This window comes from Pseudozyma hubeiensis (genome assembly GCF_000403515.1).
Source record: "Pseudozyma hubeiensis SY62 DNA, scaffold: PHS13, whole genome shotgun sequence".
NCBI lineage: Eukaryota > Fungi > Basidiomycota > Ustilaginomycetes > Ustilaginales > Ustilaginaceae > Pseudozyma > Pseudozyma hubeiensis.
Window position 1 is genome coordinate 243,382 of NW_012133795.1, and position 25,217 is coordinate 268,598.

At 56.8% G+C, this 25,217-nt stretch overlaps 9 protein-coding genes across 9 annotated transcripts; 4 read left to right on the top strand and 5 right to left on the bottom strand.

The window, feature by feature from the left end:
* Positions 1-34: 34 nt before the first annotated feature.
* Positions 35-4,661, top strand: PHSY_001035 (sugar isomerase; the record flags this gene model as incomplete). The annotated part of the gene is made up of 2 exons (XM_012331667.1): positions 35-218; positions 3,220-4,661. The coding sequence occupies 2 exons, from the start codon at positions 35-37 to the stop codon at positions 4,659-4,661; spliced, it is 1,626 nt and encodes a 541-aa protein (XP_012187057.1).
* Positions 4,662-4,880: 219 nt separating this feature from the next.
* PHSY_001036 (glutamine amidotransferase) lies at positions 4,881-5,858 on the bottom strand (the record flags this gene model as incomplete). Its single annotated transcript, XM_012331668.1, has 1 exon — positions 4,881-5,858. One exon carries the CDS (start codon positions 5,856-5,858, stop codon positions 4,881-4,883), a length of 978 nt encoding a protein of 325 aa, XP_012187058.1.
* A 425-nt stretch (positions 5,859-6,283) lies between these two features.
* Positions 6,284-7,729, bottom strand: PHSY_001037 (hypothetical protein; the record flags this gene model as incomplete). The annotated part of the gene is made up of 1 exon (XM_012331669.1): positions 6,284-7,729. The coding sequence occupies one exon, from the start codon at positions 7,727-7,729 to the stop codon at positions 6,284-6,286; it is 1,446 nt and encodes a 481-aa protein (XP_012187059.1).
* Positions 7,730-9,145: 1,416 nt separating this feature from the next.
* PHSY_001038 (hypothetical protein) lies at positions 9,146-11,305 on the top strand (the record flags this gene model as incomplete). The annotated part of the gene is made up of 1 exon (XM_012331670.1): positions 9,146-11,305. The coding sequence occupies one exon, from the start codon at positions 9,146-9,148 to the stop codon at positions 11,303-11,305; it is 2,160 nt and encodes a 719-aa protein (XP_012187060.1).
* A 501-nt stretch (positions 11,306-11,806) lies between these two features.
* Positions 11,807-13,183, top strand: PHSY_001039 (hypothetical protein; the record flags this gene model as incomplete). The annotated part of the gene is made up of 1 exon (XM_012331671.1): positions 11,807-13,183. One exon carries the CDS (start codon positions 11,807-11,809, stop codon positions 13,181-13,183), a length of 1,377 nt encoding a protein of 458 aa, XP_012187061.1.
* Positions 13,184-13,451: 268 nt separating this feature from the next.
* Positions 13,452-15,287, bottom strand: PHSY_001040 (zinc finger containing protein; the record flags this gene model as incomplete). The annotated part of the gene is made up of 1 exon (XM_012331672.1): positions 13,452-15,287. One exon carries the CDS (start codon positions 15,285-15,287, stop codon positions 13,452-13,454), a length of 1,836 nt encoding a protein of 611 aa, XP_012187062.1.
* Positions 15,288-16,413: 1,126 nt separating this feature from the next.
* PHSY_001041 (hypothetical protein) lies at positions 16,414-16,991 on the top strand (the record flags this gene model as incomplete). The annotated part of the gene is made up of 2 exons (XM_012331673.1): positions 16,414-16,471; positions 16,846-16,991. The coding sequence occupies 2 exons, from the start codon at positions 16,414-16,416 to the stop codon at positions 16,989-16,991; spliced, it is 204 nt and encodes a 67-aa protein (XP_012187063.1).
* A 3,971-nt stretch (positions 16,992-20,962) lies between these two features.
* On the bottom strand, positions 20,963-23,242 carry PHSY_001042 (hypothetical protein; the record flags this gene model as incomplete). Its single annotated transcript, XM_012331674.1, has 1 exon — positions 20,963-23,242. The coding sequence occupies one exon, from the start codon at positions 23,240-23,242 to the stop codon at positions 20,963-20,965; it is 2,280 nt and encodes a 759-aa protein (XP_012187064.1).
* A 471-nt stretch (positions 23,243-23,713) lies between these two features.
* On the bottom strand, positions 23,714-24,787 carry PHSY_001043 (3-ketoacyl-CoA thiolase; the record flags this gene model as incomplete). The annotated part of the gene is made up of 1 exon (XM_012331675.1): positions 23,714-24,787. One exon carries the CDS (start codon positions 24,785-24,787, stop codon positions 23,714-23,716), a length of 1,074 nt encoding a protein of 357 aa, XP_012187065.1.
* Positions 24,788-25,217: the final 430 nt, after the last annotated feature.

The following is a 25,217-nucleotide window of genomic DNA, read 5'->3' on the forward strand; positions in this document are numbered from 1 at the left end:
GGGTGCGTCTCGCCTTGGTCAGGGACCGGCGGTGATGCGGTTAGCTACGTCAGAGCAGCTACGATTCCGCATGTTGAGTCAGAGTAAGCAGGCGTTCAGAACGGACCAAATTCCCGTCACACTCGGCGAATTCTTTGCTGAGTGGAAAGTAGACGAGGAGTCCACACAGCACAGAGGAATGTGCAATTCTTCATCAAGCCGGACAGTGTACCGTACTGGTCGGTAGAATCATGCAGTTGCGCTCCCGCATGGATGATGCATAACCGCTGCAGGGAAGTGGCGTCATCCTCATCCTCAGCTCGGCAACTGGAAAGCGAGGCAATCCCTTTATGGCGCTTACACCGCGAAGAACAAGGCACGCCAGCGAGACAGGACCAATTGAAATCTGAGCGCCTGCAGTAAGATTGCGGCCATCGACATCGGAGAATTGTTCGGGGCCATCTCCCCCGTACACTTCGACTCAATATTGAGGCTAAGAACTGACGAGCCGCATGGTCGCTCGATCGATCAAGTAAGCTTCACGGATTTGTACAAGGGCCTTCTGCGCAGAGCAAAGCGAGCGCTGTGTGACAGCTGAGGCGGAGATGAATTCTTCCGGCACATGAAATTTCGGCTTTTTTTCGCATCGAAACCCTGCGTCATCGCTCGTTTGATCCGATTTTTGGAATGCCGGCTGTTCCTTTTGACACCACCTTCGTATAACAAAATCTGCGAGAGATTGATGGTTGAGGCCCACGATCCGCGCAGGCAGAACCTGGGCAGAGACGAAGAGGGTCGACTGTCATGCTATTTGAGTCATGGCTCCAGAGCAGAGAAAGGAGATCAGGCAATGGCGGGCAAGTCGAAGAGTGCGGTCGCGAGGCGCGGATTATCCGCGGCTACCACGAGCAGCGGGCTTGGACGGCGTTCCGACAGAGGTGCACCGCTTGAGCTCGAGAATTCGAGCAGGCATCCCCGCTGCACTGACAGTTGATTGATGACCGCGGATCGAGTTACCAACCATCGGGCTGTCCTACAAGCACCCGATGGTCAAACGCTGTCACAACGGAAGTCAAAGTGTTTGTGTCTTCGCTGTGCGGTCATGCAAAGCGCGCTTAGAGTAAGTCGCGGCATGTGTCGATCCTGTTGGCCCTGACGCGTCCTAACGAGCTCAAGTGGAGGCTAGACGTCAGGATCGACGCGCGGATGCGTGCCTGCATCAAACGCAATTCTGCGTACGTCTAAGCAACCAGGCTCGGCTCATCCCCCACCGGAGGCAAGGGGTCGCCTCCTCCAATCACGACACAGTGGGGCTGTAGACCCACTAGATCCACGCTAGGCTGGCTCCTCGGTCCTTCTGGTCAGAGGAAATAGAGCGTTCGGGCTTGCATATGGCTCGAGACCGTGCATAGGGTTTTCCTCGAGACGGTGCTAGCACGTGCGCGATTGCGACATTTTCGGTCTTGGGCTTCGTTGAGGCGCTCTTGAATGCGAGCAACCCTCTAGCTCTGTTAAGCAGGATTGCTACTGGTCGCAGCAGACCACTTCGAACAATCCATCTTGACGGCATGTTTCAGCGGGGGACGTAAGTCAGCTACAGCGGAAGGAATATCCGCGGAAGCAGTTCCTAACGTGATCACCTAACGAGGCAAGACCCCAGGGAAGACGCGTCGGGGTTTGCTGTTTCCAGCTGATTCTTGCAACAAGCTGAAACTGCTTATGAAGCGCAACTCGAACTTGGACCGACCCGAGGCGTGTGTACAGGATACCGTCAGAGACTATCAGCTTCCGCCGGGGGAACGAGATGATGTCGTATTGCAACTTCGACGTGATCGCGCGTGGCATGGCTGCAGCGACGGAAGCGATTTCCAAAGCTTGTGGTGCGCCAGTCTCGGCGAGCAACTACCCACCGACCAGGCTGCTCATTCAACGATCCAGGCCGGCTTCTGGTGTGTGCAGCATTCCATTCTTATCCAGATCTCACGCCGACAGGCGCACGTTCTAGGCAGAGAACAACCCGTGGCAGTGTGGGCACTGCGTGTCTGTTGCGGCGGAATGGTGTGAGATCAATCTGCTGGTGGAAGCGGACAGTCTGATCTTCGATGTGGGGCCGGAATGGCTCGTTTCACCCGTCAACTCAGAGCACAGCCCGGATCTCTCCTGGCGATAAGGGCCGCGGAAAGTGCGTCGGGCTAAACTGCAATGCAATGAGGGCTATGAACACTCAGGGCTTTTGAGACGAGCATGGCTGCACGAGGGGCACAAAGAAGCTTAGCTGAGAATCAAGGGTCTTGCTCGTAATTCTTGCCGCAAATCCTGGCACTAGCAAGGGGATTGGACGGTCGCGTACAGAGGCCGAGGATCACGCGTTGGGTGCTCTGTGCTGCGGGCTCTTGAGAAACAGATAGGAGCCAAGAGAGACTGGGAACCCGAGACTGAGTTGATCAAAGCTGCTGGTTTCAAGCCGCGTACATTTGCGTCGAATTTCAGATCCTCGTTTTCTCTCTCGGCGGAATCGCTGTCTTGGTGGATCCTGCGTTCCGGTTGGAAGCGCGTGTGGTCGCGGTCTTTCAATGGAGGTGGAGTAAAAAGGCGCCAAGCAGAGCCGTGCGTTGTGCCTTCGGAAGAAACTTCAGACCATTTTTGTTTATTTCTGGTGACCTCTCTTATCGAGCTGAGATCAGATGAGGACGAGCCAGTATGCTGGCCAGCTTGGCGGGAATACCGCTCTGTCAGGTCCAACCTGTGCAACGCGAACGCCGCCTCGTGCTCAGCTGGCGGCGCTGCGCGGGCACCGGCACCTCGACTGACAGATAGCTTACCGAAGAGTGTCCGTGGAGGTCGAATGCACGATTGCACCTTGAGAACGTAACCAAAAAAAGAAAAGGCTGAGCTCTTTCCGGGGTTACCCACTTCCCCATCCGCATACATACATCGTGTACGAGGATAACGATCCCCCTCACCAGCTTCTCCCACTGTAGACAGCAGTTCTCGACGGACCCATCACATTGTCAAGTGTGTATATATTCCCGCAATCGTTCCACGACTCGACAAGAGCAACAGCAGCAGCTCTACTCGAGTATCACGCATCCTTCTCCCTTCCGAACGAGGATTATCGAATCATCCTGTATCTCATTACGCAATCGTTGCGTTAGAAGGCAAGGGTCAATCTATCCAGAGGAGCTACCGCGCTTGGATTTCTTGTTTCTCGTTTCTACAAGCTCGCACGTCTTGCGGCAGGTACGCAAGACGAATTCGACAGCACCGCAAAGCGCCTTTCCAAGGACACTCGTCGATCGGCAGACCCGACTCTGCACAGACGATACAGTCACACTCACACTATAGACATGATGCAGACCAAGACCGACTACTTTGGTCCGGAATCGCCAATGAGTGGGCCATCTAGCGGCGGAGCAAGCCCCTCGACATCTGCCATGCTGAGCCCCGGATCAAGCTCAGTGGGAGCTTCGCAGCTCTCCCTACTCGCTCTCAACTCGGAGAGGAATTCGCCCTCCACGTCGGCCTGCACATCCGTCAGCGATCTCTCTTCGGAGGTGGACAAGCTTTCTTTCGACAATGCCAAGACGAGCCGCGTTGCGGGCGAAGCCGTTCAAGACGCGAATGCCAACGAGGAGCCAGAAAGCAATACCGAGGATAGCGAGGCAGCAGCCGTGGAAGCAGAGAACCGCCGAGTTGAGGAGGAGCTCGACTCGGCTCTGGCGTTCGGAACACAGATCGTGCAGCGGGAAGCCCGTGCGCTCGCGATGGCAGCCAGGCGCCTCTCAAGGCATTCTGCGCAGCAAGATGGTTTCCGTCAAGCTGTACGCCTCGTGATGCGTGCAACGACCGGAGAGCGAGGCGGAAAAGTGGTCCTGACAGGTGTCGGAAAGAGCGGCATCATTGCCAAGAAGCTATCGGCCACCTTCCTCTCGCTCGGCACGCCCTCCATGTTCCTCCACCCAACGGAAGCGTTGCACGGCGACCTCGGACTGCTCACGCCACACCGCGACGTGGTCATCGCACTGTCGCATTCGGGATCGTCTCCGGAGATCCTTGCGCTGGTACCGCACCTCAACGCCCGCAGGTGTCCCATCATTGCGTTGGTCGGAAAGCGCGACAGCGCGCTCGTCAAGGCGTCTGACGCTTGGATCGACTGCGCGACGGGCAAAGACGATCCTGATTCCGACTCGGAAGAAGAAGCCGAGGACGAGGAGGCAGTTGCATCGGATGTGGCCGATGGCGTCGAGCAGGTGAGCCTTTCCGCCGGCGGTCAGGCCGCTCTTCGAAGCTCGAGCGAGCCAGCCGCCAATGGTGCTGCTTCTCATTCGCACGCGATCGTTGGAGCGCGTCGGGCGACCATGCCTCAGTGCGACACCTGCGACTGCGGCAAGTCAAGGCAGCGTACGAGGACAAGACGGAACAGGGCTCCGCGACCTACCACCGACGAGGCGTGGGACGACGTTCCAGCACCCAGCAGCAGCACAACAGTGGCTTTGGCGATGGGCGATGCACTCGCCTTCTCAGTCACACGTGCCAAAGGGCTGGGCAGAGACATGTTTGCTTTCAACCATCCTGGCGGCAAGCTTGGTGCTGACTTCCGTTTGCAGGGCCAATCGGTGCCTCTGCAGACCTACGATCCGAAGGGCACCGAGAGTGCGGTAGCAACGCCGATCGCCGCTTGAGCGAGAGGCGAACCTCGATATGAGCCGTAAACCTCCTTGTCACTCTCTGTGATCTCACACCCGTTCGTTGGCTTGCTTCCGTTCAACGATTGTAACACGTATTTAATCTATAGAACAATCACTCCTCTTTTTCGGCATCATGTCGATGGATTTTGACCTCGCCTGTTGTGTGTATTGCAATGAATCATGGACAGGCCCTGTGGCACAGCGGGCGGGTCCTTAAACGTTGACCATCTCGTCGCCTGTATCCGTGCGCGCCTCTTCTACGCCCAGCATGGCTAGGATCGCACGTCCGAGTTTGAGCCCGTCGTGCGGCTTTTTCGCATTGACCAACGAGCGTTCCCTAAGCTCGCCCGTTACGATGCCCATCTCGGTACGGACCTCGATGATGTTTTCGACGATCTCACGGTCGAACTCTGGATGACCCTGGAAGGTCAGTACGTGGAGCGAGCGCAAGGGATGTGGGCCAGAAGAAGCGGTCTCTGAGTCTTCGATGTCGAAGGCCATGTAGGCGGAGGTCTGAGCGGTGGAGGGAAGAGGTGGTGCTTCCGTCGGGTACTTGAGAATGAGCGATTGGATAGGGGACACCTCTGTCGATGCGAGGTTCTCGAAACTCTCGCCACCAAAGTCGGGCGGAACATCGACGACGTGGTCTTTGTGGACTTGCTGGATGGCCATCTGATCGCCATCCGAGGGTCCGTCGTAGCCGAGCAATTCGCGTCCATGTTCCGTGAGAGTGCAGGAGTGCGTTCCAAGCTCCCAGCCCTTGGGATTGGAAGTGACTACGCCGTCGAAGGCGCGCGAAAGTATCTGGTGACCGTAGCAGATGCCTATGAGACGGACCAGAGGGTGATTCTCGGCGGTCGATCGCAGGAACGCTGCGAGCTTCTTCGTCCACTCCAGGTCAAGATATGCGGACGAGGCGCTACCCGTGATCATGACTGCGTCCCACAGTCCATCGCCAAGCTGCCCCTCGTCCGGATACTCCATCTTGTTGACGACATCGTAGCATCGGATGTGCAATTCGACGTGAGGCTGCCACGGATGGCGCTTGATCGTATTGAGCGACTCTTGAAGGAAGCGTGGATAGATCTTGGTATAGTTGCCTCGAACTGCCACGACCGGCGGAGGTGGTGTGTCGGCCACCAGCAGCGCAATCGAAACGACTTTCTTCTTTCGTTGCTGCTCTTGCGCCATGTTGGAGAGCCGTCGAGATGTCGGTTGGTGGAGGTGAAGCTAGACGATCAAGAGAATGACATGCGCTTATCTTCGCTGAGTCGGAAGCGAGGATTTAGCCGCGGAAAAGGCTTATTTGTTTGGAATCTGTCAGGAATTGGCCGAGTTGATCGCCGTGCCTCAGCCGCTTCGCCTCTACCACTCCAGGACGGCACAGCAGCGTCGCACGTCACAGCTTTCATTGGCATCTCAAGAAAAAGACTAATCTATTGCAGGAGCACTTGGCGCCACACATTGAGACAGCTGCGAATCCCAGACGAAAGGGGAATAGAGCAGAGGAAATATGAGGTGAGTCAGGCCTCCAACGGACGCGCTGACCAGGTATCAATAGGAGTCGGGAAGTGGATGAACCCTTCAGGGTCAAAGTAGAAGTGCGATGGAAAGGACTAGGCCGATGCTGAGGCGGCAGCGCCCGTGGAAGGTGTGGTGGTACCGCTGACCTTCTTGTCCTTTTTGCCCCTCTTCTTGTTCTTGCCGGCTGCTTCGGCGACGAGTCGTTCGAGCTCGCGTCGCTCGTCGTCGCTCTCGTCGGGCTGAACCGCCTTGTAGATCATCCCGAGGAACAAGATGGCTTGCGCGCGGTTGAAGAGCACCTTGTCGCTGACACCCTTTTCGTTGAGAACCTTGTCGCACACCTGTCGGAGGATGCCCGAGATCTCGAATCGAGTGCCTCTCCAGGTAGCCAGCAGCATCTTGCCGCTCATGTCTTGCTCGAGAGCGCGCAACTCGTCCTCCGGAATCTCTCCCTTCTCCTGGCGGCGCGCAAGCTCGTCCATGGATGCCTTGACGTTGAGCGCGGAGCCAAGCATGCCCCACGTCTCCTTTACCACCGCACCGCGCTCCTTCATGCGGCTCATGAAGCCGCCAAAGCCGAGCATGCTATGCTTCTTGGTCTTGATCCATGTGGTGGCCTTCATGACGTAGATGTTGCCGATAGCATGGAGGAGCTCGACACCAAACGACTCAAGCTTGAGATCCTCGGCCTCCTCCTTCATCTTGCGCTCGAAGATCTGCGTCTGCGAGTCGTCCTTGTCGCCGGGCTTGCGTGCGTCGACAAAGGGTCGGATGCGCTCCTTGAGCTTTTCGGCGAGATCCTCGACTCGCTTGCGTTCGTTCTCCTCCTTCTCCTTTTCGAGCTCCTCGAGTTTGGCCTTCTGCTCTGGTGTCAGCTTTTGCTTCTGCTTTGCATCCTCCTTCTTCTTCGCTTCGGCGATCTCCTCCGACGTCGCTCCGGCCTCAGCAGCTTTTCGTGCAGCAGCGTCTCCAGCCGTTGCTGCATCTGCAGGCAGATCGGTCTTGATGGCATCGACGGCGGCGGGGGTTTCGGAAGGATTTGCCTTTTTGTGCTCCGCCTTCATCTGGGCTTCGAGTTCCTCCTTCTCCTCCTCCGTCATCATAATCTCGGACGCCTTGCCAAAGTCTTTGATCAGGCTGATCTCGCCGATGAGGTCCATGAAGCGTTCACCGCCGAACAAGCTGCCAAACATGTCGGTGGCCTCTTTGAGTCCGACTTCGTCTGTGGGCTTCTTCTTTCCGTACTTGTCGTAGTCGGCACGCAGGTGGTTGTCGCTCAGAACGCGATATGCTTCGCCAATCATCTTGAAGGTCTCCTCGTCACCTCCTTTGTCCGGATGATTCTTGATGGCCGCCTTGCGGTACGCCTTTTTGAGGTCGAGATCGGAAGCGTCGCCGCGAACGCCGAGGAGGTCGTAGTATTCCATGTCGGCGATCTTGGCACCGTCTCGCGAAATGTCGCGCGCAGTAGTCGGCTCAGCAGCGGCAGCACCAGCTGCGGCCGGCGCCGGTGCGGATGTGGATGCTGCGTCCGCCATTTTATGATACGCCGTTCCGGCTATCGATGATGTAGGGGGATTTGGGCGGCTTGCTTTTGGTAGCAAGTGATTGCTCGAATGCGAGAAACGTTTCTAAGAATGGCTCGCACGCAATGAGGGAAGGGTAGTTACGGTCGGGTCGTCGAAACAGCGTGTTCGATGATGGTGGAGCCAATGGTGGTGCGAGGTTGATCGGAAGGAGATGACGATCCGCTCGGCTTGGCAAACTCTGTCGGCCCGTCACTAATGCTCGTCCACAAAAAAATAAGCGCGGCCCGTCAATCCCTGGGCTGGGCTGTGCATCTTCTTTTTGTCTGTACGATGAAATCACACACAACACGCGCACAAGCCGTCCAACGCTCCGCAGGCGAGACAGTCTCAAAATTTCTCTCCGACCCTTCTAACTCGAAAAGATGGTCGTGCAGTGCTCATTTCCGGGCGCTGCGCAAGTGATTGCCCTCAAGCGCCAAGACCGCATTGGCAGGCGCAGCACTTTTTCGCGGACCCAGGGAAGTATATATTCCTGTGGGCCTGCCGCATCCCACCCTTCCGCAAATCACTCTTCTGGCCTATTGTACGTGGACCCCCTACGCCAGCTCAGCTCTTTTCTAGTGGACAATGTTGCTGACTGCATCCGCCTTTCTTTCTCCTTCTGGCAATTCCTAACCTCGTACAGGGCTTAGATCATGTGTAGTATCTGTTCTAAATAGATTGACATCTATTTCTCCTCGCTCCGGCGAGGATTATTTTGTCATACACTTTTTCCTAGCGGGAGATCACCGTTCAGATGCTTGCATCTCGGGATCTCGAGGATGTCCTTGGCCCTACACTTCTGCCTTGAGACGTCCGCCGACCCTTCTCTTTTTTGTTTCTTCTGGATTACGTAAGCGTGTGTCATCGATCGCGCCCTGAAGAGCGACATGTGTCAGTCCGTGATGTAAAAGGGGGATATGAAACAAACGTGTGGTGCAGAAAAGAGTGGCACAAATCAAGGCGTCGAAAATAACCCCACAGCAAGAACGGCATGTCCCGCACCTACTGAGGGCCTTGTTACAACGCATCCAAGCGAACACTTTCATCTACTGTATCATGGAAAGAGCAAGCACGACCGCTCGGGGAAGAATACATCAGCCGACGCTGCGAAGTGAGCAAGACGACCACTTCGAATGACCGTTGCCTCTGAGGGTCGACAGTAGCCGGCAACGCAAACAACACTTGTTGAGGCGAGACGCGCTGTTGTGATTGTCGCGTCTGAAATTTGCGAGTGACACTTTCGCGCAGCAAACAATCAGTGACAGCCTAAATTTAGCGGAGCCCAACGCCGCCGCAGCCGCTGAGCCTTCCGCACGCTCCTCTCCTCCTCCTCTCCCTCACTACCATCATCTCGACCGGTCCGTTGCGTCCACACACATCACCATGTACGCACGGAGCAACGCATCAAGCCACTCGAGCGACCGTACGCAGGTCCGCTCGGCGCTCGGCTCGTTGAAACGGACATGGTCGGGCAATCAGCATGACCTCGGCTCGTCAGCTCAAAGCACCACCAGCAAGGGCACTCCAGGTCCGCCTTCAAGCCAAGAGATATTTTACGAATGGTCCGACTCGCCTTCGCCGCCTCGCAGGAGCGCCAAGCTCACCTCGTACGCCGTCGACTCTGATAAAGAGAACGCAGTCTCCGCACCGCCGGAGAAGAAGGCCAAACCCGCAGCATCGATCGCAGTCTCATCGACGATCGGCTCGGCTCAGCCGCAGACTGGGTTCGTGTCAGCGTCGAGCATGCAGAGAAGCTCCAGCTCCGGCTACGGTAGCGGGGCGCGCCCAAATGCGAGCTCCTCAGATTGCCCCTCCGCTCAATCGTACTCTCGACCAGCCTCCCACCCATCCAGGAGCACCGACCTCGCGGCACAGTTCTCGTACGAGCGTCAACAGGGGCGAAGTAGCTCCAGTGCGAACGCATCCGGCCTGAGCAGGAACAGCGTCGGGCCCCCAGCTACGGGATCTTCAAGCACCTACGGTCGCACGTCATCAGCGCCTTCGATGCCTTGGATGAAGACGGCGTCGCAGCTCAAGAGCGAAAGGCGAAACGACCCTGCCGCATACCAGTCCAGTTCGCTCATCTCGTCGACTGGTCAGACGAATGCAGCAAGAGCATCGCCCTCTGCTGTAGGCGCGACTTCGCTGGATAGCAAGAAGAGCGTCAACAAGATCTTTCTGTCGCAGGAGCAGCGAAAGGTGTTGCACATGGTCGTCGAAGAAGGCAAGAATGTGTTCTTCACCGGTTCGGCTGGTACAGGTAAATCGGTGCTGCTGAGAGAGATCATCAAAGAGCTACGACGCAAGCATGCCAAGCGTCCCGAGTCCGTCGCCGTCACTGCATCGACTGGTATCGCCGCTTGCAACATTGGCGGCGTCACCATTCACAGCTTCGCAGGCATCGGTCTGGGCAAAGAGCCTGTCGCGCAGCTGTTGAGCAAGATTCGCAAGCAGCGCAAGTCCTCTGCCCGGTGGCAGCGTACACAGGTACTCATAATCGACGAGGTCTCTATGGTTGATCCGGCGCTGCTCGACAAGCTGGAGGAGGTCGCCAGGCTCATCCGAAAGAAGCCGGACAAGCCCTTTGGTGGGATCCAGGTGGTCATCACGGGCGACTTCTTCCAGCTTCCCCCCGTCAATCCGGGAGGAAGTGTCACCTTTGCCTTTGATGCACAGTGCTGGGACCGCGTGGTGCAGCACAAGGTCAACCTAACGCAGGTCTTCCGACAGAAGGACGAATCGTTTGTCACCATGCTCAACGAGATGCGCTTCGGCAAACTGTCGCAGAAGACGATCGACGCTTTCAGAAAGCTCGAGAGGGTGCCGCGATACGATGACGATATCGTTCCCACTGAGCTCTTCCCCATGCGCCAGGAAGTGGACAAGGCCAACGCGGGCCGCCTCCTGGCGCTTCAGGCGGAAGCGCAGAGCTACCGTGCCGTCGACGGTGGCACCCTGATGGGTGAGGCTCGCGACAGGATCCTTTCGCACTCTATTGCCGTGTCCGTGCTGAACCTAAAGAAGGGAGCGCAGGTGATGTTGATCAAAAACCTGGACGAGACCCTCGTCAACGGCTCCGTGGGCAAGGTGATCGACTTCATGGACGACAATGAGTACGACAAGCAGACGGGCGCACTGGATGCCGCCGAGTTCCAGAAAGAGGACCGAGACAAGGCGCAACGTTCTGCGGTGCGAAAGTGGCCGCTGGTGCGCTTCCATCTGGCCAACGGCCAGACGCGAGACTATCTGGCGCGGCCAGAGTCGTGGAAGACCGAGCTGCCGGACGGCGAGGTGCAGGCGTCGAGGACGCAGGTGCCTCTCATTCTCGCCTGGGCCATGTCGATCCACAAGTCGCAGGGACAGACGCTGCCGTGCTGCAAGATCAACCTCAACCGCGTGTTTGAGAAGGGACAGGCGTACGTGGCTCTCTCGCGAGCCACTTCGCTCGAAGGGCTCCAGGTGCTAGGTTTCCGACCCGACAAGGTCATGGCGCATCCGAGGGTGATCCAGTGGAGTCAATCTCTGATCGCGCTCAGCGACTGACCAGAGACCGGCAGACCCGTAAATCGCACAAAAGCATTCGATAGTAGCATTTCAATATCATCAGCATCAGCAAACGACTCTGTACCATATCAGCATATCATAGAGAGGCGATTTGATTCATGCAGTCCAGACAGGTGATAGCAATCTCAGGCCATGCCAAGGCGGGCCGTTTTGAAAGCCGGTCAGGTAGCCAAGCCAAGCTATCGGAAGCATCCCGAGGTGAGGATGGAAAACGAGAGGCAACCTTGCATGAAAAAAAAGAAGACGCCGCGAAATTGAGCGGCGACGTCTCGCAGTGACTCGGCGGAAAGTGCACATCTTTCGCGCTCATAATCGTACCAAAGACAGAGAGGAGCGCCGATAGATATCCGTCGGCAGACCAACACAGAATAAAGTCTGGTCCGAACTGAAGCCGAACCTTGGCCACCTTTTCCGCTTTTCTTAGCTTCTGTCATATCGCCATCGAAACCGAACACCATCACTTAGGCATCTGGAAGCAACATGTCGTCCAACGGTACACCGAACGGTGCAGCGTCGCTGCCTGCACCAGGCTTGGCGACAGCTGCACTGCACGCCGACCACCCCAACCACCTCGCTGACGACAACTATGCCGTGGCACCCTCCATCAGTCTCTCCACGACGTTTCGATCGCCGCATCCGGACTCGGCGAACGCCAAGCTGCTCGAGGATGTCGGCAAGGGCGAGGCCGAGTTCGACATGCAGGATCCTAGCTTCCACATCTACTCGCGCTACTCGCAATCGACCAACATTCGCTGCGAAAAGGTGCTCTCGCAGATCATGAAGTCGCACGCGCTGACCTACAGCTCTGGCATCTCTGCGGCACACGCTGCTGTGCTGCACTATGCTCCGTCGGTGATCGCGATCAGGAAGGGATACCACGGAGTGCACGTGTCGATCAAGCTGTACGCTCGTGGGAGGAACGTGAAGATGATCGATCTCGACGATGATTATGCTGCTGCGGTGGCGGAAGCCAGCGATGGCAGCAAGGGCAGTGACGTGGATGAAGGACAGGGAGCGGTAAAGCGAGGAGGTCTGCTGGTCTGGATCGAGACACCACTCAACCCTTCTGGCGAGGCGAGAGATCTGGCCAAGTACGTTCGCAAAGCCAAAGCTGTCTCCGGAGCCCACGTCGTCGTCGATTCGACTTTTGCTCCCCCTCCTCTGCAAGACCCGTTCGAGCAAGGGGCAGACATGGTCATGCACTCCGGAACCAAGTACTTCGGCGGACACTCCGATCTGCTCTGCGGTGTGCTGGCGGTGAAGGACAAGAAGGAGTGGACCAGTCTGTGGACGGATCGAACCTACTTCGGCGCCAACTTGGGGAGCATGGAAGCCTACCTGCTGCTGCGATCGCTTCGAACGCTGACGGTGAGGGTGCAGAAGCAGTCTCGTACCGCGACACTGCTAGCGGCGTGGCTGCACTCGCTCAGCTCAAACCAGGATGGTCAAGTTGCAGCTGAGGACGAACCCTTCGCAGGTGGAAAGATCGTCGCTCGTACATACCATTCCTCGCTGCAACCGCGGACCGACCTGGACGATCTGGTGACGAAAGGAACCGCACCCGAAGACCCCACCTTCGACCCGGCACAGCAGATGCCCGGCGGTCACGCTCCCACCTTCGCCTTCCGAACGGTCAAGCCGGAATACGCGACGTTCATCCCGCACCTCACCACCTACTTCACCCCCGCTACGTCGTTGGGTGGCGTGGAGAGCTTGTTGGAGCATCGGTGCAAGTCTGACCCGACTGAGGATGCGAGGGTGGTGCGTGTCAGTGTCGGGTTGGAGGAGTTTGAGGATCTGAGGGCGGATCTGAGGGATGCCTTTAGCAAGGTTTTGCAGCGCGAGGGGGCCAAGTAACGTAGGGCTTGCGATATGGGCCGCAACATCCGGAGATGCGATCTGTTCACAATGTTTTTCCCTCATGCGGCGTCAGCAAGCAATCACAAAAGACCCAGTCCACATTTGTGATTGTGATCAGTGTATGATTGATTATACTAAACTGCGGGCAAACATATGGTGATACACCTTCGCGAAGAGACATTAGATTAGAGAGAACATGATCGGAGCAACAGATTGTATGGGTTGAGCGAACTCTCCGTTGCAAGAGGGACTACGAGAAAGGTGACTACTGAACGCTGCCACGGTGGGCAGGAACGTACGCGCCAAAGTATGGGTACTGCGAGTTGGCGGTGCTGGTGGCGGGATGGGCTGCAGTGGACGAGGGGGCGTAGCCGAGCTTGCTACCGTCGCTGCTCGAGTACTGCAGAGGCGTAGCGCTGGCGCCGGTAGGTTGGCTGTGGGCGCCATCAGCCGAGGAGCCGGTCAGGTAGAACGGCGACTGCTGAGCCGAGGATGCGCTCGAAGTCGACACGGATGACATGCTGTAGCGGCTCAGATGGGCCAAGGAGCCAGGGATGCCGGGCAGGGTGCCGCCGCTGCCATGCAAGGCGGGAGGTGGTGCGATCGGAAGCACCGAAGCGTTGCCGGAAGTGCTGCCGAACGAGTCGCTCGAGGGCAGACCGCCGTAACCCGATCCGCTGTAGCTGGGACGCAGTGCCGAGTCGTTCAAGCTGAGCTGTCGCGACTGTCGTCGGTGCTCATCCTCCTTTTTCTGCTTGCGCCACGCCTTGCGCATATCCTTGAACTCGCTGGGCGAGCGCTTTGGACCGTGCTTTTGCATGGCGACATGCGCATTGAGATGGTTAAGCGTGCCGTAGCTCTTCGTGCAGCCGGGCCAGCTGCAAGGGTAGAGACGTTCGATCTCGTCGTATCGACGGCGAGGACGTTTCTTGCTGGCACCGGCGCTGTAACCGCCAAAGTAGTGGTTGTCGTAACCCTGAGAAGCCGAAGTGGCGCCCGACGACGTACCCATACCGCCATCTTCGCCCGAAGTCATGTATGAAAATACCTTGCCAGGTCCCGCGGCGGAAGGATCCGGCATGGACATACGCCGCTGAGCATAAAAAGCGTCGATGACAGCACCGTGACCTCCAGGCGTGTAAGGTCGCGAGCTGGATCCGGCAGAGTTGCTCACCGTTGACGTGTCTGCGGATGCATCGTGCGAGCCAGCGGCGGGGCCGACAGCTCCGAAGTGGCCGAACAACCCATCGGCCGTGTGTGGACGTGCAGATCCCGAGGCGTTCTCCCAGGCTGCCAGGCCGTGAAGGCGTGGAGGCGCAGGAGCAGCAGCCGCGCTCTCGTAGCGTTCTGCGTAGGAGGGGGACTCCATCAGAGGCCCCGAGATGGAAGCTCGATGCTGGAAGTACTGCGACACGCCGGGATGCGCGCCGTGGGCTTGATAGTCGAGGTCATGGTGATAAGGTTGTTGCGGCTGTTGACTCTGGTAGTTGCTCGTGGTCATGCTGCTCCTGTGCGGATAAGGGGCCTGGAAGGTCGAGGACGAGGTTTCTGCAGGCCCATCGAATGGCTTCTTGTCGTGGCTTTGAGGATACCAATTCTGCTCGTGCTGCGACGGAGACGCCATGGCGCTGTTGGCTTCTGCTGTACCGACGCTGCCGACGTTGGGCGAAGAGGTGGCCAACGATCCTGGGAGCGTCGGAAGCTGGTGTAGCGAAGGCGTGCTAAAGTTGTAGCTGCTGCCGGTACTCATGGCTGGCGAAGACTGGTCGACACAGATGCCGGAAGTGGTTGTTGCTGAAAGGGGGCTCGAAGAGAGAGGACAGTTGGCGTCTAGGGACGAGAGACCCAATTGGAAAAAGTCGATGCCGGAGTGAGCTTGGACGAGATCGAGGTCCAGCTGGGAGCCAGTCTTGGGCGTCGAGAGCTCGTTGGAAGTAGTTGAGGAGGAGGGGAGGGAGGAGAACCAAAAGGGCGAAGGGTGATCAGCAGTCTGCTGGGGATTGGAGATGGTGGCAGCTGCCTGCAGGATGGAGTTCGACTCTTCGTTGACGCGCTTGAGCGAAGTGTGTGCCAGCGCCGATTCTGGTTGAGAACAAAGCATTCGGACAGGCAGGTGGGGGTTGACCGAGCAACCGGGGGTCAAGAGCTGCTTTTGGGGCCAGTGCGTCGGCAAGACGTCTCAGCTTTCTCGACGTGGCCGCTGGATGGCAGAAGAAAGCAGCCGACGGTGGATGACAAAGGCTGAGGAACGTCGCTGTAGCGACGAGGACGAGCAGAAAGGGGTTCGTGCGTTTGCAACGACGGCAACGTACGCCAAAGGTCGCTCAGAGATTCGGGTACGAGAAGCGTTGCAGAGGAGCAAGCGACTGGTTGTTGGAGGATGTAGTGGGACTTGACCAGGCAAATTGCGCTGAGGCCTCGAATGGCTAGCTGATGCGTGTCTTGCCGATCAAGCTAGGCGTGAAGCCGAGCGAGGAGGAGCGTGCGGTTGATCTGGGGAATCGTCGGGGTCGATGCCGCACATGCACAAAACGATCGAGCGGTCTAGAAGCGGTCCGAGCGATGCCGTCTAGTTATGAGCAGGAGGCCGTGCTTGCGCAGAATGCGTTGCTGCTGCACTTGTAAGGGGAGTATCAGAATGGGTATTGAGGAAGTAGTTGTAGAGATACGAGGGAAGGTGTTGAGATGTTGAGGACGTGGAAGAGGGAGGAAAGGGTATGGATTCCGAAGGGATGTCCGACTTTATGAATGAATCGAGCTCAAGGGCGAAGGGGTATCGCATAGGCAAGCATGATAGGAAGGAAGCTCGGAAGCATTGGAGCGGACGAGCTTCTGTGCCCGACGGAGGGGACTGCAGGCGGAGTTGGGAGGGAGCGCAAGCGAGCACTGTACGCACAACGTCGGATGCGCTCTGCTTGAGCCGAAGATGTGTTCGTTGGGCGGCAATGACAGGGAGCACGCAACACAGAAAGTGTGAGACAAGCGATAACTTGAGACCTTCCGAGGACGCTCTGCGAAGCATTGTGTCGGGCGTAGCGATAAAAGCCGCGAGCATGATGCTTCAGCTGATTGGCGCTCGGACGATGAAATCAAGCCGAGTGGCGTAGAAAGCAGGAAGCAAAGGCAAGGCGAGCTAGTCACGTCGATTAGGAAGGTGCCGCTGGCCATCAGCGACGGCTTTGGCTCTGGAGACGCAAGGCTAAGCGAGGAGAGGGGGTCGAGAACAAATGCGAAAGCGAGAGACAAAGAGACCGAACGAGCTTGAACATCCTGGCGGTTGCCGAGGTGAGATTGCATGAGACAAGCTGCAAAGAAGCACATCCACCACCGCACAGAAGAAGCGGAAATCCAGGCAAGTCAAACAGTGCCCGCCTCAACAGTTTCGGCTATTTCAGACAGACAGGCCACAGGCGCTACAAGACAGTTCTAAATTGTACTGGACTGAAATCTTGCCCGATTGAGCAATTGTGCCGTACCGGACACGGTGTGACACCGTATGACAGTGCAGCAACAGCTGCGATTGTATGCAGCTGACGCCGGTGCTGCTTCGACGCAAGTGCATGTATGCATGCTCGCCGATTCGCCCGCAACTTGCCCGGTAGATCGAGGTCAACCTTGACGATTGTGCGACTCTGCTGCCATTGTGTTCTGTACCATAGACGTCAGCAGGACTTCGCTCGCAGTACACGGCAAAAGAACTAAGACTCGGCCAGTGCAGTGGTCTACCATCGTGCAGAACCGATACGAATTTGCGGTCGACCTCTTGTGCGAGGACGCACAGAGACCCGGGCTGGAAGTGACCTGATTGGTCGCGCGAATGCTGGCGATCCGTACAGAATGCTTCACGATAAAGAGAGCCATGTCGTTAAGGAATCCACCTGGAACCATCTCTCGATGAAGGAGAGCTGTCCTCGTCGAGAGCCAGGCGAGGCCCGCCCAGCTGCATACACGCAAGACATACGAGACCATGCCGAGCGAACAGATTTGTTTGTACACCTTTGACTCTAGCAAACCTGGCGAGGCGATAGGTTTGCCTCTCCGTCTAGCCGCGATACCTGTGAGCGGCGCAGCCCAGCCGAAATGTGGCGGCCTCACCGCCAGCCGACGGGATGAGTTGTGGGCTCTGGACCTGTGTAAAGCCGAATCCCAATTTTGATAAAAAATTGATTTTAATTTTGCATTTTGTCTACAGGTAGGCCGATCCGCACAGAACTCGCCTGCTCTTCTAGAAGCCGGCAACGCAACGAGACCAGCTAATTGGCTGGGCTTACCAGCGGCGTTGTGGGGCAACCCAAGAAATCGCTTCGGCACTCATAGGCGTCCCCTTCCACACACTGCCATTCGAGACGCCCGACCTGTGTTGCTGCGAGCCTGCATGACCACCTTGCATCCTGGCGCAGCCCTCAATATCGCGAAAGACACACTGCTGTGTTTTCATTCTGATCCTTTGCATGAACCATCCATAGACCGAGCTCAACCAGTCGGTGTGACTGGATGTTGACATCCGGAAGGGTTGCGACGGAAAAGCCATACCCGAAGGCGCCCGAGAGGGGAATTTGGCTTTACAGAGTCGATCCTAGATGATCAACAGCAGAACGTGCCCTCAGCCCGGAAGGGACGGTCACGCAATCTCGACGTGACTGCCTTTTCGCGATGTGCGGTCACGCCCTCAGAATGACGGACCGCACCGCGCCCCTCCCGACAAGGCAGAAGCACAGCCGGAAATCCCAGTGATACCGCTGTGGTACGCATAAATCGCATAATTTCACATTTTTTCAACCTCAAGCTCTGCTGCAGCAACGCAAGCTCGCTTAGCGACCGTGGAAAATCGCCAACACGGTCCTCGAGTCTCCTTTCGTCTCCTTTGCGATCGGTCTCGAATCATGTTTCTGATGTCAGAGACCCTGGTCGCACACTCAAAGTCGGCTGCTGCGAATTCAGAAGGCAACGAGAAGAACATGTTTCGAGGCAGAAACGATCAACAAAGTGTCGGCGAGTGGCGAAGGGTTCGCTCACTCGCTCTTGCTGTTCGAACCGGGTACGATAGCCGTGCTTCGGCTCTGCGCTTCTGCTTTTGCGAAGCAAATCGAGACGAAAATGATATTTTCCTGGCATTTTTTTTCCATTAAACTCCCGACTTGGAAGGTGCTGCACGAGCATGACAGCTGATCTTCTCACGACACACTAACCTTGTTTGCACCCTTTCTCAAGCCCTTTCATCGCCGAAAGGTGGCGGATGCTCAACGCGAAGGTTTGCCTTTAGGACTGCATCTAAGAAATCAGCCGTCAACGCGATCGTCTCGCGATGCCAAATGTTGCGCTGCCTTTTCGCAGAGGGAATCAGCCACCTTCGCCGTTTGCCCTATCAGACCAGACACCATAGCCTGTCATCTTGCCCGGAAAACACGGATTGAGCCAAGCTGGGAGATCTTTCGGCACCAGGTCACCCTATCATTAGTGCGTTCTTGCCGGCCTCGACGAAGCTTGGATATCTTAGCAGCAAACGTGTCATAGCGGAAGGCACTAGAAGCACACTGTCACCCTGCCCTGACTAAAATGACAAGGCCAGATCTGATGTGAGCTACGGAACAAAAGATGCGTTCTCTCCCGACAAACGGGTTGATCACAACAGCTACGGAACAGGAAGCACGGCAGATCGTGCCAGTCATCATCAGCAACGGATAGGGAAGTCGCCTATGTGTGGTGATGTCGTGTCCGGCAAGGCCCACCCAAGATGCCCTGCCGTTTCCGCGTCTCTGTTGCCGACACCTTCTGATTACAGCAGTGTCGTGCGGCGCGACATCAGGTTGAGCCCCTTGTTCCCCCGTCACTCGACGGTTGCGTTTGGCCATACCGTCGGAACTCACAAACGCTGCATGATCGTAATACCACGGAGACTTCGGAGTCCGATTTGATGGCGAGGTTTCAACCAGGCGATCTGCTTTCTGTGTCATTGAGCGATCGCTATTGCCCTCGACCCTTCATTCGACGAGTCGCTTCACACGATCACGGGTTCAGAAGTAGGTGGCGTTCGACATCGTGACTGTCTGGACCCGTCAGCAGACCGTATGCATCTCTAGAGCACCGCCGAAGCTCTCGTCCTTCGTTCAAGATTCAGCGCGGAGCTACTGGCAACGTTGCGCGGAAAGATGGACAGCGTAGCCGAATAAAGTTATCCGAGTCAGACGATAAGCCTCATCTTGTCCCATCCGCCATGGAAGATCTGTTACTGAACGTTTTGAGACATATGCAACGCGGCTGCGCCTTTTCACATTCGTTTCTGTTGCGTGTTGACCTTCGCAGCCGCGGTATTTGTTTTTTGTCGCTGCTGTATTGGAGCCGCTTTGCCGAGCACTCCTGGTCGCGTCGCCGGACCCTGTCCCCAACGCACAGCACGGAAACGACGAGCTGTGCTTTTGCAATGTGCATGACGCTCGCATGACAGTATCCATCACCGTATGCTGAACAGCCAAGCACGTCTAAGCGCCGAGCATCTGTGACACGCCGCTGGGGCTTGGCCGGGCATGAAACGCCTTGCTTTTGCGCAATCGGATAAGATTTCGCTTTCCCCCCCCGTCGGCACAGCCATACTTTGCATCTCCGACCAGAACAACACTGCGTGCCGACTTCTGTACAGTGACTTGCGCGAGGTCAAGCGGACGCCATATCTTGCCAGATTCTACACTTGACTGGCTTCCGTCTTCGATGTCTCGACCCAATGCTCGTGTATCAGACTCGAACCCTCCTCGTCGGTGGCAAATACTGTCGGCTCAGCGGGATCGTTGTCAGATAAGCTTCAGGCGGCTCGGACGAAGCCTATGCGCTAAGTCGAGCTAGCCTGAGCCAGCCGCAGCGTTCCTCTTTTGTGCTAGACTGTGTTCCTGCTGATCAGTATCGGCATCACCGCTTCACAGCGTCTGATCAAGTACGTAACGACACAGGATTCATGCCTGTTCGTCTGTGTCATCAGGTCTCGACCCTTACCCCTCCGAGCTTGGCGGAATTCCAGCCGTCGCAAAAGGCTCCTAAGCGAGGCTCTCTTGATCTCTCCTTCTCTCCTTCGCTTCATAGCCGATCATGGCCCGTCGGAATACTGCAATTTCGATGGTCAGCACAGTCTTCCGATCGCGCCCTCCGTTTTTTCTCGCACGTCCTCTCCAAGATCGATCGGGGTCCCCTCAGCTTGCATCGGGCCACATCTCGATCGGCACGCAGCATCGACGGTGAAAGAGCTTTTCATTGCAAACGGTGACGGAAACTACCCAACCTTTCGGTCGTTTGATGACAAGCGACGATTTAAGCCGAAGCCTTCAAAGATGTCCACCAGCAATCGCTGGGCTCACAAATTCGTTTGCGACTGAGCGTGCTCTGAGCTCATCAGGGTATCGAGACTCTTGACTCAACTGGCAAGTAAGGAGAAGGAAAAGGTCAGTATGGACGTGGTGGGTCGAACTTACCATCAAGAAAATTGGCCGTTGATCTTTTTGAGTTCGCTAGCAAGGTTGATGCAATGATCGGAAGGGTCGTTGAGTGCAGTGTTGCTCTGGGAAGCAAGGAATGACGGCCAACAGCGATGAAGGCGATGCGTATGAGTTTCGTCGAAGAGCAGACGGTGGCAAGTGGAGCGGAAGCCAAGCGCATGTGCATCTCGACACTGCAACCGTCGTGCAAAATCCGTAATGCGGCGCCGATCACGCCAGCACCGCGAGAGGGCGAGGGAAGGTAGGGCGAAATGCGCATCGTAGGTTCGACCGCAGCCAGGCTGGCTTCTTCCGGTCAAAGCACCTTGACACGTTTGCTTTCCGTTTCGTAGTCGTCCTGCTCGTAGGCAGCGTCCTCGTCCTCATCGTCCAGACCGCGCTTGCGAAGTGCACCTGTCTGATACGACGTCGACGCCGTCGAAGAAGGGGAGCCAGCATCGACGTTGCTCTCTTGCGGCTCTTCAGTGTACTCGACGATCTGCTCTTCCGCTTCGTCTTCTGTAGATACGGCAAACGGAACAGAAAGCATCGATTGGTCAGCAGACGTGCTTTGCAAAACCCTCGATGCCAAGAACGATGGGTCTCCATACGTACCTTGCCATTCGAGCTCGTCTCCGGCTTGTTCGTATGCGTATGTGGAACCGTGATCCTCTGCAGCTTGCACGTACGCTGCATCGTGCGCATCGCCTTGCTCAGGGTCTTCCAACTCGTCCTCTTCGGCTTCGGATCCACTGTTGACGGTGGTGTAGAAAGTCTGTTCGGCGTCTTGGCCATCTTCCTCTGCCTCATCAGCGTATTCCTCTTCTTCCTCCTCAGCATACTCCTCCTCGTCCTCGCGTCCCTGTCCCTCTTCCTCCTCTTCTGCTTCCACCTCTTCAACAGCCTGTTCTCGGTCCTCATCCTCGTCCTCAGCTTCTACATCGTCTTCCTCGTTTTCTTCGACTTGCTCGAAGTCTTGACGCTCCTCTCCCTCTGCTTCTTCCGCTTGAGCTGCGTCAGGTTCTACCTCACCATCTAAGGATCCTTCAGATTCCCCTCTCGCCTCTTCTGTATCGAGAGTGACTTTCTCGTGCTCTTCCTCATCTCCAGGAACAAAGTCTCCTGCGCTCCCGACGACCCCTTCGTCGTGCTCCAGCTCCTGTCCCTGCCCGAGCTCCTCTCCTTCCGTCTGAAGCTCTTTCTCGTTTTCTTGTTGCTGAGCGTCGGGACTGTCATATGCTCTCTGCAAATACTCCTGTCCTTGCTTCACTCCTGACGCTTCATGTGGAGATGCTTCGACGTCCGGCTTTGCTGATGCAATACCAACAACAATGGTCGAAGGTTCGACTTGATCTCCGTCGCCTCCGTCCACCCCTTCATCTTGAGTTTGAACGCCCTCAGCCTCAAGCAAAGGCTCGACGAGAGCATCTGCGTCCCTCACCCGATCACCCGAGTTTGCGGCCTCCTCTTCGTCGTCACTGCTATGCTGCAGCTGATTGCCGAGAATACTCGCGACGTGCTGGGCGAGTTCGTTGTACTTTGTGATGAAGCGTGGACGCTCCGAGACCTGAATATGCAGACTCGTTTCGAGGCCGAGTCCGCGATGAAGCTGCAAAAGATCGTCCAGGGTGATCTCGCGGCAGTAGAGATTGTCTTCCGCTACATCGAGATCGAGGTCCGGAAATGCGATGTGCAGCTCGTGCGACTCATCGAGGAACTCGCCAAGGGCGCTCTTGTCCCTGAGCCCGGTGAACAGGCTGTCGAGAGGCTGCCAAAGCACATCCTTGGCGACCTGTAGCGCCGGTGCCTCTACCTGCACAAAGTCGCCCGCCTCGTGGCCCGGGTCGTTCTCCTCGACGGTATCGGACATGATCAAGAAGGCAGGAATATCCGATGGTGACCACATGACAAAATCTTGACCGTGAAAGCTGACACGTATCGCAGTATCCGGTCCTTCCTCTGGCGCCAAGTATGTGTAGCCCTTCTGCGCAAGTCCACCTTGTTCCGCATTGACGTCGACGTTGTCTTCATTGTCCTCTTCGAGCTGATCGCTTTCTTCCAAAGCGGAAGCATCGCTTGCGCCGTTTGGCGGTGCAGCGAGGTGCTCTTCTAGGTGCAGCTCGTCCACCTGCTCGTGCTCTTTTGCATTGGAATCCGGCATTGCCCCTAGTCGAGCGCCATCGTGTTCGACGCCGACACGGTTGGTTGCATCCTGAATCGCGGCCTCCGAAGCAGCTGCACCATTTTCTACGGTATGAGACGCATGAACTGTTGCGGTATCGTCACCAAGATGCTGGGCGGTGGGCGTTTGGAGTGCTGAAGGTGTGGGGATGCTGTCGATGGTATCATCTTTCTTGAACTGAGAGGCCTCGTTGATAAGGTTGGTAAGAGGAATGGCCGGCTGTTGTGGGGTGAGAGCATCGTTGAAATCCACGTCGATGGCTGCCTTCTCAAGCGCTTCAAAGCGCGAGCCGGAATCTGACATGGACATCCCCTCACTACTACGCTCGTCCATGGCCTCCTCTATGGTCGCTTGGAAGACGGCGGTGGTCGCCTGCGGCTCCATCTCGTAGTCGTAATCGGGATTCTCGTCCATGTTGAGGTGCGCTCGGTGCTGACAAGCACCTTCACTGCATTGATGGCCACACGAAGTCGATGCAGTGCGCTGCAGAATACGATCGCAGTGCTTGTGTCGTTGTGTGATGCGTGTCCGAAAGGGACGAAGGAGTGATGAGAAGGGTCGAGGCTAGAAGAGAGAGTACGACGAACAATGCACGCGTTCCAGTCAGCTGAGCTTTTTGGCGCGTCGCTTTTCGAGGCCAGTGCGCATGGATCCGAAAAAATCAGTGCCGCACTTCTCGTCACCTGTCAGTCATCCTCCAACGGCCAACCCACGGAGAAGCCCTTGAGAGAGGACAGATGCAAGAAGCGAGACACAGAAGGCAAGATCTCGACCTATCAAAAGTCACCGAGAAAGCATCACAGCGCACGCACGATGTCGAACTCAAGCACAGCGGGTAGCATTCGAGTGTGGTTCTAATTTTACATTTGAGAATAGAGAAAGCGATCAAGCCGAGACAATAAGTGAGGCACAGCCCATGCCGGTACCGACGCACATGGAAGTGACGATGAGCTTCTTGCCGCCCTGTCGCTTGGCCTCAGCGAGACCGGTGGCGATCTGTCGTGCACCAGTGGCACCGAGAGGGTGGCCCATGGCGATGGCACCACCGACGGGGTTGACCTTCTTCTTGTCAATGCCGATGTGCTCGACCGAGAAGAGAGCCTGCGAGGCGAATGCCTCGTTGATCTCGAAAATGTCAATGTCATCCTTGGTGAGACCGGTGAGCTCGAACAGACGCGGGATGGCGTAAGCGGGACCGACACCCATGATGTTGGGGGGCACACCAACGACAGCGCAGGTGACAAACTTGCCCAGGATGGGCAAGCCGTGCTTCTTGGCAGCGCTGCGACGAGCGAGCAACACCGAAGCGGCACCGTCGCTGACCTGCGAGGCGTTACCGGCGTGGGTGAAGCCGTCTTTGGAAAAGGCGGGCTTGAGCTTGGCGAGCGACTCGACAGTGACACCCTCGCGGATGCCGTCGTCGGCGTCGACGGTTCGCTCGTTGCCATCATCGTCGGTGTACTTGACAGTGACGATCTCGCTCTTGAACTTGCCTGCCTTCTGGGCAGCGGCAGCGCGAGCGAACGACTCGGCAGCGAAAGTGTCCTGCTTGGTTCGGTCGATGTTGTACTTCTTGGCGACGTTCTCCGAGGTGATACCCATGGGCATGAGGCAGTCGGCGGCCTCTTCGTTCTCCATGACGGCGTCCGACATCTTGGCGGGCATGACACCAGCACCGTAGTTGAGCGTCATGGATTCGACACCAGAGCCGATACCGATGTCGATCTGACCGAGGGCGATCTGGTTGGCAATCTGGTTAACGGCAGCGAGACCGGACGAGCACTGTCGGTTCAAGCTGTTGCAGCCGGCAGTGTTGGGGATTCCGGCCCAGAGCGCACCCATACGAGCCTGGGTGGAGCCACCACCGGGGGCAAGGACAGTTCCGACGGCGACGTCCTCGATCAACTTGGGGTCGATCTTGGACTCGGCAAGAACACCCTTGAGAGTCCAGCCGAGCATCTCTTCGGGAGCGCACTGCGAAAGACCGCCCTTCTTGGCCTTGGTGATGGGGGTTCGCAGAGCCGAGACGATGACGACTGTAGAAGGATCAAGCGAGTGCGCGAGAATCAAGAACAGCATACAGGTCAGCAAGCCAATCTTCAAAATATTTCGAAAAAAGCAGTGCTCCAGCGCACTAGAGAGGCGGCCGCTACATGCCACACGAGACGTGCAACATGAGCATCAGCGCTAACAGGAAGGGACAAACACTTACCATCATCATCGTGCTCGGCGAGAATGTTCTTCTTTCCGTGACGTTGCTGAGCGGCGGCCATTTTGAAAGATGCAGTCCGATGCGAATTGAAGGGTGAATGTATGAACGAGGAAGGGAAGATGTGCAAAGCGATGAAAACTTGTTCAAGTGGTGGCGATGAGGACAGAAGATTCCAGA